The sequence below is a fragment of the Salmo salar genome, unplaced genomic scaffold, assembly GCF_905237065.1.
Source record: "Salmo salar unplaced genomic scaffold, Ssal_v3.1, whole genome shotgun sequence".
Taxonomy (NCBI): Eukaryota; Metazoa; Chordata; class Actinopteri; order Salmoniformes; family Salmonidae; genus Salmo; species Salmo salar.
Genome location: NW_025547071.1, coordinates 166344 through 180000, shown reverse-complemented (window position 1 = coordinate 180000; position 13657 = coordinate 166344). Strand labels below are relative to the sequence as shown.

The following is a 13657-nucleotide window of genomic DNA, read 5'->3' as shown; positions in this document are numbered from 1 at the left end:
TTTTAATGAGGGAAATAAGTATTTGACCCCCTCTGCAAAACATGACTTAGTTTAGAGAATATGTAAACAAACCCAATTTTGATAAACTCCCATGTCTACTGGGTGAAATACCACAGTGTTCCATCACAGCAGCAAGATGTGTGACCTGTTGCCACAAGAAAAGGTCAACCAGTGAAGAACAAACACCATTGTAAATACAACCCATATTTATGCTTATTTATTTTCCCTTTTATACTTTAACTATTTGCACATCGTTACAACACTGTATATAGACATAATATGACATTTGAAATGTCTTTATTCATTTGGAACTTTTGTGAGTCTAATGTTTACTGTTAATTTTTGTTTATTTCACTTTTGTTTATTATCTACTTGACTTGCATTGGCAATGTTAACATATGTTTCCCATGCCAATAAAGCCCTTAAATTGACATTGAATTTAATTGAGAGAGAGAGAGAGAGAGAGAGAGAGAAACAATGTCATGCCCTGGCCATAGAGACGTTTTTTATTCTCTATTTTGGTTAGGCCAGGGTGTGACTAGGGTGGGCGTTCTATGTTCATTTCTCTATGTTTTGTATTTCTTTGTTTTGGGCCGTGTGTGGCTCCCAATCAGGCACAGCTGTAGTTCGTTGTTGGATGATTGGGAGTCACACATAAGGAGCCTGTTTTTCCTTTGGGTTTTGTGGGGGATTGTTTCTGTTTAGTGTCTTGCACCTGACAGTTTGGCTGTCGGTTTTCTTGTTTTGTTGTATCGTGTTCGTACGTAAATTAAAACTCAAGATGAACACTAACTCCGCTGCACCTTGGTCTACTTCCACAGACAGCCGTTACACTAGGGTGGGCATTCTATGTCCTTTTTTTCTATATGTTTTTGTATTTCTTTGTTTTGGCCTAGTATGGCTCTCAATCAGGGACAGCTGTACATCGTTGTCTCTGATTGGGAGCCATACTTAGGCAGCCAGTTTTCCTTTGGGTTTTGTGGGTGGGTTAATTTCTGTTTAGTGTTGCTAACCTGACAGAACTGTTTGGCTGTCGGGTTTTGTTTCTTTGTTTATTGTGTTCTCAGTTCAATAAATACATAATGAGCACTCGACACGCTGCGCCTTGGTCTACTCCCTTCAACAGTCGTTACAAACATTAAAAAACACAGCCGATGACTAAATTACTAAACGTTTGCACCATTGGGAATGAGACCCTGGTCTTGATAGAATTCATGGAGATATATTTTTCTGTGTATAACTCTGGTTTTGGAGGGTAAACGTTTGTGTTGTTTCAACGATTGACACTAGTTAGGGTGTGACCAGACGATTTCCTCAGACGGGGAGTATTGACTAGTGTACACTTGTAAGTGTAGTGTAGTGTACTACTTAGGGTATGACCAGAATGTCCTCTGAGTCCAAGTGTCACGCTCTGACCTAAGAGAGCTGTGTTTTCTCTGTTTAGTTAGGTCAGGGTGTGATAGGTGGGGTGGGCATTCTATGTTTTTGTATTTCTATGTTTTGGCGGGTATGGTTTCCAATCAGAGGCAGCTGTCTATCGTTGTCTCTGATTGGAAACCATACTTAGGCAGCCTGTTTTTCCCCTGTGTTTTTGTGGGATCTTGTTTTTGTGCAGCTGTGTGTGAGCAGCCCCAGAACGTCACGTTTGTTTCAGTTTCACCTGTTTATTGTTTTGTTCGGAGTTCAATAAATAAAATATGTGGAACTAACGGCACGCTGCGCCTTGGCTGATTTATGACGGGGAATTCGAAGACAGCACTCGTGACACCGAGACAGTTTTAGTGAGGTGTCCCCCTACACTAACTAGCCCCGTTCATCTATTACAGTAGTCCTCCTACACTAACTAGCCCCATTCATCTATTACAGTAGTCCTCCTACACTAACTAGCCCCGTTCATCTATTACAGTAGTCCTCCTACACTAACTAGCCCCATTCATCTATTACAGTAGTCCCCCTACACTAACTAGCCCCGTTCATCTATTACAGTAGTCCCCCTACACTAACTAGCCCCGTTCATCTATTACAGTAGTCCCCCTACACCAACTAGCCCCGTTCATCTATTACAGTAGTCCCCCTACACCAACTAGCCCCGTTCATCTATTACAGTAGTCCCCCTACACTAACTAGCCCCGTTCATCTATTACAGTAGTCCCCCTACACTAACTAGCCCCATTCATCTATTACAGTAGTCCCCCTACACCAACTAGCCCCGTTCATCTATTACAGTAGTCCTCCTACACCAACTAGCCCCATTCATCTATTACAGTAGTCCCCCTACACTAACTAACCCCGTTCATCTATTACAGTAGTCCCCCTACACTAACTAACCCCATTCATCTATTACAGTAGTCCCCCTACACTAACTAACCCCATTCATCTATTATAGTAGTCCTCCTACACTAACTAGCCCCGTTCATCTATTACAGTAGTCCCCCTACACTAACTAGCCCCGTTCATCTATTACAGTAGTCCCCCTACACTAACTAGCCCCATTCATCTATTACAGTAGTCCCCCTACACCAACTAGCCCCGTTCATCTATTACAGTAGTCCTCCTACACTAACTAGCCCCATTCATCTATTACAGTAGTCCCCCTACACTAACTAACCCCGTTCATCTATTACAGTAGTCCCCCTACACTAACTAGCCCCATTCATCTATTACAGTAGTCCCCCTACACTAACTAACCCCATTCATCTATTACAGTAGTCCCCCTACACTAACTAACCCCATTCATCTATTATAGTAGTCCTCCTACACTAACTAGCCCCGTTCATCTATTACAGTAGTCCTCCTACACTAACTAGCCCCATTCATCTATTACCGTAGTCCCCCTACACTAACTAGCCCCGTTCATCTATTACAGTAGTCCTCCTACACTAACTAGCCCCGTTCATCTGTTACAGTCCTCCTACACTAACTAACCCCATTCATCTATTACAGTAGTCCTCCTACACTAACTAGCCCCGTTCATCTATTACAGTAGTCCTCCTACACTAACTAGCCCCGTTCATCTATTGCAGTAGTCCCCCTACACCAACTAGCCCCGTTCATCTATTACAGTAGTCCTCCTACACTAACTAGCCCCGTTCATCTATTACAGTAGTCCCCCTACACTAACTAGCCCCGTTCATCTATTACAGTAGTCCCCCTACACCAACTAGCCCCATTCATCTATTACAGTAGTCCCCCTACACTAACTAGTCCCATTCATCTATTACAGTAGTCCTCCTACACTAACTAGCCCCATTCATCTATTACAGTAGGGCTACTACACTAACTAGCCCCGTTCATCTATTACAGTAGTCCCCCTACACTAACTAGCCCTGTTCATCTATTACAGTAGTCATCCTACACTAACTAGCCCCGTTCATCTATTACAGTAGTCCTCCTACACTAACTAGCCCCATTCATCTATTACAGTAGTCCCCCTACACTAACTAGCCCCATTCATCTATTACAGTAGTCCCCCTATACTAACTAGCCCCGTTCATCTATTACAGTAGTCCCCCTACACTAACTAGCCCCGTTCATCTATTACAGTAGTCCCCCTACACTAACTAGCCCCGTTCATCTATTACAGTAGTCCTCCTACACTAACTAGCCCCGTTCATCTATTACAGTAGTCCTCCTACACTAACTAGCCCCGTTCATCTATTACAGTAGTCCCCCTACACTAACTAGCCCCGTTCATCTATTACAGTAGTCCTCCTACACTAACTAGCCCCATTCATCTATTACAGTAGTCCTCCTACACTAACTAGCCCCGTTCATCTATTACAGTAGTCCCCCTACACTAACTAGCCCCATTCATCTATTACAGTAGGTCTCCTACACTAACTAGCCCCGTTCATCTATTACAGTAGTCCTCCTACACTAACTAGCCCCGTTCATCTATTACAGTATTCCCCCTACACTAACTAGCCCCATTCATCTATTACAGTAGGTCCCCTACACTAACTAGCCCCGTTCATCTATTACAGTAGTCCCCCTACACTAACTAGCCCCATTCATCTATTACAGTAGTCCTCCTACACTAACTAGCCCCGTTCATCTATTACAGTAGTCCCCCTACACTAACTAGCCCCGTTCATCTATTACAGTAGTCCTCCTACACTAGCCCCATTCATCTATTACAGTAGTCCCCGTACACTAACTAGCCCCGTTCATCTATTACAGTAGGGCTACTACACTAACTAGCCCCATTCATCTATTACAGTAGTTCTCCTACACTAACTAGCCCCGTTCATCTATTACAGTAGTCCTCCTACACTAACTAGCCCCGTTCATCTATTACAGTAGTCCCCCTACACTAACTAGCCCCATTCATCTATTACAGTAGTCCCCCTACACTAACTAGCCCCGTTCATCTATTACAGTAGTCCTCCTACACTAACTAGCCCCATTCATCTATTACAGTAGGGCTACTACACTAACTAGCCCGTTCATCTGTTACAGTAGTCCCCCTAAACTAACTAGCCCCGTTCATCTATTACAGTAGTCATGGATAATGACTTTATAATAGAGGGATAAGAAGGGCAGAACACACACACACACAGACACACACACACACACACAGACAGACAGACAGACAGACAGACAGACAGACAGACAGACAGACAATGTAATTTTAATAATCTCCAATAATCACTAGCTAGTCTGTTTCTCCATCACATGACAGTTATCATAATGACAGAATGTCATAGAGACATCAGCCAATCAGAGGTCATGCTGTGTTTACACCAATCACATCTCCCCCCACAGTGACCCCCATGGTAACAGCATAGTAACGGCTCCCTGGCTTGACCTTGGCCCAGGTCATAGTTCTCTCATCCCGCGTAGTAATGTCTGTCTTTTAGCATCAGCAATTAACTTGATTTGTATTTTAATATATTTTTGATTAAATTGACAACATTAGAGTGGAATGTGTAGAACATGAAGCTTGTTGATTAACTTGTAGCTTGGATACATGCTGTATCTACCGTAATCATCTCAAATCAAATCAAAGTTTATTTGTCACGTGCGCTGAATACAACAGGTGTAGTAGACCTCACAGTGAAATGCTGAATACAACAGGTGTAGTAGACCTCACAGTGAAATGCTGAATACAACAGGTGTAGTAGACCTCACAGTGAAATGCTGAATACAACAGGTGTAGACCTTACAGTGAAATGCTGAATACAACAGGTGTAGACCTTACAGTGAAATGCTGAATACAACAGGTGTAGACCTTACAGTGAAATGCTGAATACAACAGGTGTAGACCTTACAGTGAAATGCTGAATACAACAGGTGTAGTAGACCTCACAGTGAAATGCTGAATACAACAGGTGTAGTAGACCTCACAGTGAAATGCTGAATACAACAGGTGTAGTAGACCTCACAGTGAAATGCTGAATACAACAGGTGTAGTAGACCTCACAGTGAAATGCTGAATACAACAGGTGTAGTAGACCTCACAGTGAAATGCTGAATACAACAGGTGTAGTAGACCTTACAGTGAAATGCTGAATACAACAGGTGTAGTAGACCTTACAGTGAAATGCTGAATACAACAGGTGTAGTAGACCTCACAGTGAAATGCTGAATACAACAGGTGTAGTAGACCTCACAGTGAAATGCTGAATACAACAGGTGTAGTAGACCTCACAGTGAAATGCTGAATACAACAGGTGTAGTAGACCTTACAGTGAAATGCTGAATACAACAGGTGTAGTAGACCTTACAGTGAAATGCTGAATACAACAGGTGTAGTAGACCTTACAGTGAAATGCTGAATACAACAGGTGTAGTAGACCTCACAGTGAAATGCTGAATACAACAGGTGTAGTAGACCTCACAGTGAAATGCTGAATACAACAGGTGTAGTAGACCTCACAGTGAAATGCTGAATACAACAGGTGTAGTAGACCTCACAGTGAAATGCTGAATACAACAGGTGTAGTAGACCTCACAGTGAAATGCTGAATACAACAGGTGTAGTAGACCTCACAGTGAAATGCTGAATACAACAGGTGTAGTAGACCTCACAGTGAAATGCTGAATACAATAGGTGTAGTAGACCTCACAGTGAAATGCTGAATACAACAGGTGTAGTAGACCTCACAGTGAAATGCTGAATACAACAGGTGTAGTAGACCTCACAGTGAAATGCTGAATACAACAGGTGTAGGTAGATCTCACAGTGAAATGCTGAATACAACAGGTGTAGTAGACCTTACAGTGAAATGCTGAATACAACAGGTGTAGTAGACCTCACAGTGAAATGCTGAATACAACAGGTGTAGTAGACCTCACAGTGAAATGCTGAATACAACAGGTGTAGTAGACCTCACAGTGAAATGCTGAATACAACAGGTGTAGTAGACCTCACAGTGAAATGCTGAATACAACAGGTGTAGTAGACCTTACAGTGAAATGCTGAATACAACAGGTGTAGTAGACCTCACAGTGAAATGCTGAATACAACAGGTGTAGTAGACCTCACAGTGAAATGCTGAATACAACAGGTGTAGGTAGATCTCACAGTGAAATGCTGAATACAACAGGTGTATTTCACCTTACAGTGAAATGATTACTTACAGGCTCTAACCAATAGTGCAAGAAAGGTATTAGGTGAACAATAGGTAGGTAAAGAAATAAAACAACAGTCAAAAGACAGGATATATACAGTAGAGAGGCTATATACAGTAGAGAGGCTATATACAGGAGAGAGGCTATATACAGTAGAGAGGCTATATACAGTAGAGAGGCTATATACAGTAGAGAGGCTATATACAGTAGAGAGGATATATACAGTAGAGAGGCTATATACAGTAGAGAGGCTATATACAGTAGAGAGGATATATACAGTAGAGAGGCTATATACAGTAGAGAGGCTATATACAGTAGAGAGGCTATATACAGTAGAGAGGCTATATACAGTAGAGGCTATATACAGTAGAGAGGCTATATACAGTAGAGAGGTTATATACAGTAGAGGCTATATACAGTAGAGAGGTTATATACAGTAGAGAGGCTATATACAGTAGAGAGGCTATATACAGTAGAGAGGTTATATACAGTAGAGAGGCTATATACAGTAGAGGCTATATACAGTAGAGAGGCTATATACAGTAGAGAGGTTATATACAGTAGAGGCTATATACAGTAGAGAGGTTATATACAGTAGAGAGGTTATATACAGTAGAGAGGCTATATACAGTAGAGAGGCTATATACAGTAGTGAGGCTATATACAGTAGAGAGGTTATATACAGTAGAGGCTATATACAGTAGAGAGGTTATATACAGTAGAGAGGCTATATACAGTAGAGAGGCTATATACAGTAGAGAGGCTATATACAGTAGAGAGGTTATATACAGTAGAGAGGTTATATACAGTAGAGAGACTATATACAGTAGAGGCTATATACAGTAGAGAGGCTATATACAGTAGAGAGGATATATACAGTAGAGGCTATATACAGTAGAGGCTGTATACAGTAGAGAGGCTATATACAGTAGAGGGGCTATATACAGTAGAGGCTATATACAGTAGAGAGGCTATATACAGTAGAGAGGTTATATACAGTAGAGAGGATATATACAGTAGAGGCTATATACAGTAGAGAGGATATATACAGTAGAGAGGCTATATACAGTAGAGAGGCTATATACAGTAGAGGGGCTATATACAGTAGAGGGGCTATATACAGTAGAGATTCTATATACAGTAGAGAGGCTATATACAGTAGAGAGGCTATATACAGTAGAGAGGCTATATACAGTAGAGAGGCTATATACAGTAGAGGGGCTATATACAGTAGAGAGGCTATATACAGTAGAGGCTATATACAGCAGAGAGGCTATATACAGTAGAGAGGCTATATACAGTAGAGAGGTTATATACAGTAGAGAGGATATATACAGTAGAGGCTATATACAGTAGAGAGGATATATACAGTAGAGAGGCTATATACAGTAGAGAGGCTATATACAGTAGAGGGGCTATATACAGTAGAGGGGCTATATACAGTAGAGATTCTATATACAGTAGAGAGGTTATATACAGTAGAGAGGTTATATACAGTAGAGAGACTATATACAGTAGAGGCTATATACAGTAGAGAGGCTATATACAGTAGAGAGGCTACATACAGTAGAGAGGTTATATACAGTAGTGAGGCTATATACAGTAGAGAGGATATATACAGTAGAGGCTATATACAGTAGAGGCTGTATACAGTAGAGAGGCTATATACAGTAGAGAGGCTATATACAGTAGTGAGGCTATATACAGTAGAGAGGTTATATACAGTAGAGAGGCTATATACAGTAGTGAGGCTATATACAGTAGAGGCTATATACAGTAGAGAGGCTATATACAGTAGCGAGGATACATACAGTAGAGAGGTTATATACAGTAGAGAGGCTATATACAGTAGAGAGGCTATATACAGTAGCGAGGCTACATACAGTAGAGGCTGTATACAGTAGAGAGGCTATATACAGTAGAGAGGCTATATACAGTAGTGAGGCTATATACAGTAGAGAGGATATATACAGTAGAGAGGCTATATACAGTAGAGAGAGAGGCTATAACAGTAGAGAGGCTATATACAGTAGAGAGGCTATATGCAGTAGAGAGGCTATATACAGTAGAGAGGTTATATACAGTAGAGAGGATATATACAGTAGAGGCTATATACAGTAGAGAGGCTATATACAGTAGAGAGGTTATATACAGTAGAGAGGATATATACAGTAGAGGCTATATACAGTAGAGAGGATATATACAGTAGAGAGGCTATATACAGTAGAGAGGCTATATACAGTAGAGAGGCTACATACAGTAGAGAGGTTATATACAGTAGTGAGGCTATATACAGTAGAGAGGATATATACAGTAGAGGCTATATACAGTAGAGGCTGTATACAGTAGAGAGGCTATATACAGTAGAGAGGCTATATACAGTAGTGAGTCTATATACAGTAGAGAGGTTATATACAGTAGAGAGGCTATATACAGTAGTGAGGCTATATACAGTAGAGGCTATATACAGTAGAGAGGCTATATACAGTAGCGAGGCTACATACAGTAGAGAGGTTATATACAGTAGAGAGGCTATATACAGTAGAGAGGCTATATACAGTAGCGAGGCTACATACAGTAGAGGCTGTATACAGTAGAGAGGCTATATACAGTAGAGAGGCTATATACAGTAGAGAGGATATATACAGTGGAGGGGCTATATACAGTAGAGGATATATACAGTAGAGAGGCTATATACAGTAGAGGATATATACAGTAGAGGCTATATACAGTAGAGAGAGAGGCTATAACAGTAGAGAGTCTATATACTGTAGAGAGGCTATATACAGTAGAGAGGCTATATACAGTAGTGAGGCTATATACAGTAGAGAGGCTATATACAGTAGCGAGGCTACATACAGTAGAGGCTGTATACAGTAGAGAGGCTATATACAGTAGAGAGGCTATATACAGTAGTGAGGCTATATACAGTAGAGAGGATATATACAGTAGAGAGGCTATATACAGTAGAGAGAGAGGCTATAACAGTAGAGAGGCTATATACAGTAGAGAGGCTATATGCAGTAGAGAGGCTATATACAGTAGAGAGGTTATATACAGTAGAGGCTATATACAGTAGAGAGGCTATATACAGTAGAGAGGCTATATACAGTAGAGAGGTTATATACAGTAGAGAGGCTATATACAGTAGAGAGGCTATATACATTAGCGAGGCTATATACAGGCACCGGTTAGTCAGGCTGATTGAGGTAGTATGTACATGTAGATATGGTTAAAGTGACTATGCATATATGATGAACAGAGAGTAGCAGTAGCGTAAAAAGAGGGGTGGGGGGGCACACAATACAGATAGCCCGGTTAGCCATTTGGTTACCTGTTCAGGAGTCTTATGGTTTGGGGTTAAAAACTGTTGAGAAGCCTTTTTGTCCTAGACTTGGCGCTCCGGTACCGCTTGCCATGTGGTAGTAGAGAGAACAGTCTATGACTGGGGTGGCTGGAGTCTTTGACAATTTTTAGGGCCTTCCTCTGACACCGCCTGGTATAGAGGTCCTGGATGGCATGAAGCTTGGCCCCAGTGATGTACTGGACCGTTCGCACTACCCTCTGTAGTGCCTTGCGGTCGGAGGCCGAGCAGTTGCCATACCAGGCAGTGATGCAACCAGTCAGGAAGCTCTCGATGGTGCAGCTGTAGAACCTTTTGAGGATCTGAGGACCCATGCCAAATCTTTTCAGTCTCCTGAGGGGGAATAGGTTTTGTCGTTCCCTCTTCACGACTGTCTTGGTGTGCTTGGACCATGTTAGTTTGTTGGTGATGTGGATACCAAGAAACTTGAAGCTCTCAACCTGCTCCACTACAGCCCCGTCGATGAGAACAGGGGCGTGCTCGGTCCTCCTTTTCCTGTAGTCCACAATCATCTCCTTAGTCTTGGTTACGTTGAGGGAGAGGTTGTTATTCTGGCACCACCCGGCCAGGTCTCTGACCTCCTCCCTATAGGCTGTCTCATCGTTGTCGGTGATCAGGCCTACCACTGTTGTGTCGTCTGCAAACTTAATGATGGTGTTGGAGTCGTGCCTGGCCATGTAGTCGTGGGTGAACAGGGAGTACAGGAGGGGACTGAGCACGCACCCCTGTGGGGCTCCTGTGTTGAGGATCAGCGTGGCAGATGTGTTGTTACCTACCCTCACCACCTGGGGGCGGCCCGTCAGGAAGTCCAGGATCCAGTTGCAGAGGGAGGTGTTTAAGTCCCAGGGTTCTTAGCTTAGTGATGAGCTTTGAGGGCACTATGGTGTTGAACGCTGAGCTGTAGTCAATGAACAGCATTCTCACATAGGTGTTCCTTTTGTCCAGGTGGGAAAGGGCAGTGTGGAGTGGCAGTAGAGATTGCATCATTGTCATAACTTCCGCCGAAGTCGGTCCCTCTCCTAGTTCGAGCGGCGCTCGGCGGTCGACGTCACCGGCATTCTAGCCATCGCCGATCCACCTTTCATTTTCCATTTGTTTTGTCTTTGTTTTCTACACACCTGGTTTCAATTACATGTTCATTATTGAACCCTCTGTTCCTCCTCATGTCCTTGTCCGGTATCGTTGATTGTGAGAGTTTGTGCACGTCTGGCGTGGGAAGGTTTTCGTCCCATTGTGTTTTTGTTCACGGTGATTTTTATTATTAAACTTCACCGTTGTCTTTGCTCTCCTGCACCTGACTTCTCTGCCGTCAGCACACATTACAATCATCTGTGGATCTGTTGGGGCCGTTTGCAAGTTGGATTGGCTCCAGGCTTCCCTGTGGCTCAGTTGGTAGAGCATGGTGTTTGCAATGCCAGAGTTGTGGGTTCAATTCCCACGGGGGACCAGTATGAAATGTTTTTTTTTTAAATGCAGGAAATGAAATGTATGTTTTTCATTCACTACTGTAAGTCGCTCTGGATAAGAGCGTCTGCTAAATGACTACAATGTCAAATGTTTCCGGGATAATGGTGTTGATGTGAGCCATGACCAGCCTTTCAAAGCACTTCATGGCTACAGAAGTGAGTGCTACGGGTCGGTAGTCATTTAGGCAGGTTGCCTTCGTGTTCTTGGGCACAGGGACGTCTGGAGAACTCCATAGGATGGGATACATTTCCCCAAGCTGTCTCTGTGTGTGTGTGTGTGTGTGTGTGTGTGTGTGTGTGTGTGTGTGTGTGTGTGTGTGTGTGTGTGTGTGTGTGTGTGTGTGTGTGTGTGTGTGTGTGTGTGTGTGTGTGTGTGTGTGTGTGTGTGTGTGTGTGTGTGTGTGTGTGTGTGTGTGTGTGTGTGTGTGTGTGTGTGTGTGTGTGTGTGTGTGTGTGTGTTTTACTCACAGTGTCTCCAGACTGAGCAAACCTTGGAAACACCTCTCTCCCATCGTCTGGATCTGGTTGTTATGGAGATGACTACGCACAGAAAAGACAGCCAATCACAACGAGGGACAGACTTTTCAAACCAATCACAGTTAAAAAAAACACACATCTCAACACAACTGACATCAGAAAGACAACAGATACAGATAACAGACACACACCCAATCCCCCTCTAATCCCCACAGACACACACCCAATCCCCTCTAATCCCCCACAGACACACACCCAATCCCCTCTAATCCCCCACACACACACACACACACACACCCAATCCCCTCTAATCCCCCACCCCCACACACACACACACACACACTCCCCTCTAATCCCCACAGACACACACCCAATCCCCCTCTAATCCCCCACAGACACACACCCAATCCCCCTCTAATCCCCCACAGACACACACCCAATCCCCCTCTAATCCCCCCCACACACACACACACACACTCCCCTCTAATCCCCCACAGACACACACCCAATCCCCCTCTAATCCCCACAGACACACACACACACCCAATCCCCCTCTAATCCCCCCCCCCCACACACACACACACACACTCCCCCTCTAATCCCCCCCCACACACACACACACACACACACACACAGACACACACCCAATCCCCTCTAATCCCCCGCACACACACACACACACACACACACACACACACACACACACACACACACCCAATCCCCTCTAATCCCCCCCCACACACACACACACAGACACACACCCAATCCCCTCTAATCCCCCCCACACACACACACACACACCCAATCCCCTCTAATCCCCCCCACACACACACACACACACACACAGACACACACCCAATCCCCTCTAATCCCCCCCACACACACACACCCAATCCCCTCTAATCCCCCCACACACACACCCAATCCCCTCTAACCCCCCCCCCACACACACACAGACACACACCCAATCCCCCTCTAATCCCCCACACACACACCCAATCCCCTCTAATCCCCCCCCACACACACACACACAGACACACACCCAATCCCCCTCTAATCCCCCACACACACACCCAATCCCCCTCTAATCCCCCCCACACACACACACACACACAGACACACACACACACAGACATACACCCAATCCCCCTCTAATCCCCCACACACACACAACCAGAGGGTACTCACAGTACGACCAGAGGGTACTCACAGTACGACCAGTGATGACAGGTTGCTAAATGCGTGGTCAGGTATGTGAGTGATGTGGTTGAGAGCGAGGGTCATGGCCTGTAGGGCCGGCAGAGAGTCCAGAGCAGAGACAGGGATCTCTGTTAGACTGTTATCATCCAACCACAGGTGTCGTAGAGACCTAAGACCACCTAGTGACCGCGCAGGCACCTCAGATAACAGGTTAGCATCCAGACGCCTGGAGGAGGGGAGGGGAGGGGAGGGGAGGGAGGGGAGGAGAGAAGGAGGGGAGGGAGAGGAGGAGAGGAGAGGAGGAGGAGAGGAGAGGAGGGGAGAGGAGGAGAGGGGAGGGGAGAGGAGGAGAGGAGAGGGGAGGAGGAGAGGAGAGGAGAGGAGGGAAGAGGAGAGGAGAGGAGGGGAGAGGGAGAGGGGAGGGGAGGGAAGAGGAGAGGAGAGGAGAGGAGAGGAGAGGAGAGGGGAGGGAGGAGGAGAGGAGAGGAGAGGAGAGGAGAGGAGAGGAGAGGGGAGGGGAGGAGGGAGAGGAGAGGAGAGGAGAGGAGAGGAGAGGAGAGGAGAGGGAGGGAGGGGA

The 13657-nt window shown here is 44.5% G+C and overlaps 1 protein-coding gene across 1 annotated transcript in view; it reads right to left on the bottom strand.

The window, feature by feature from the left end:
- The window catches only part of LOC106574356 (leucine-rich repeat-containing G-protein coupled receptor 6-like), a 113425-nt gene that overhangs the window by 11138 nt on the left and 88630 nt on the right, over positions 1-13657 (bottom strand). Inside the window, exons 5-6 of the mRNA XM_045711109.1 lie at positions 13091-13306; positions 11872-11943 (exon numbers count right to left, since the gene is read on the bottom strand). Coding sequence (XP_045567065.1) covers positions 11872-11943; positions 13091-13306 — 288 coding nt within the window. The remainder of the gene's footprint in view (positions 1-11871; positions 11944-13090; positions 13307-13657) is intronic.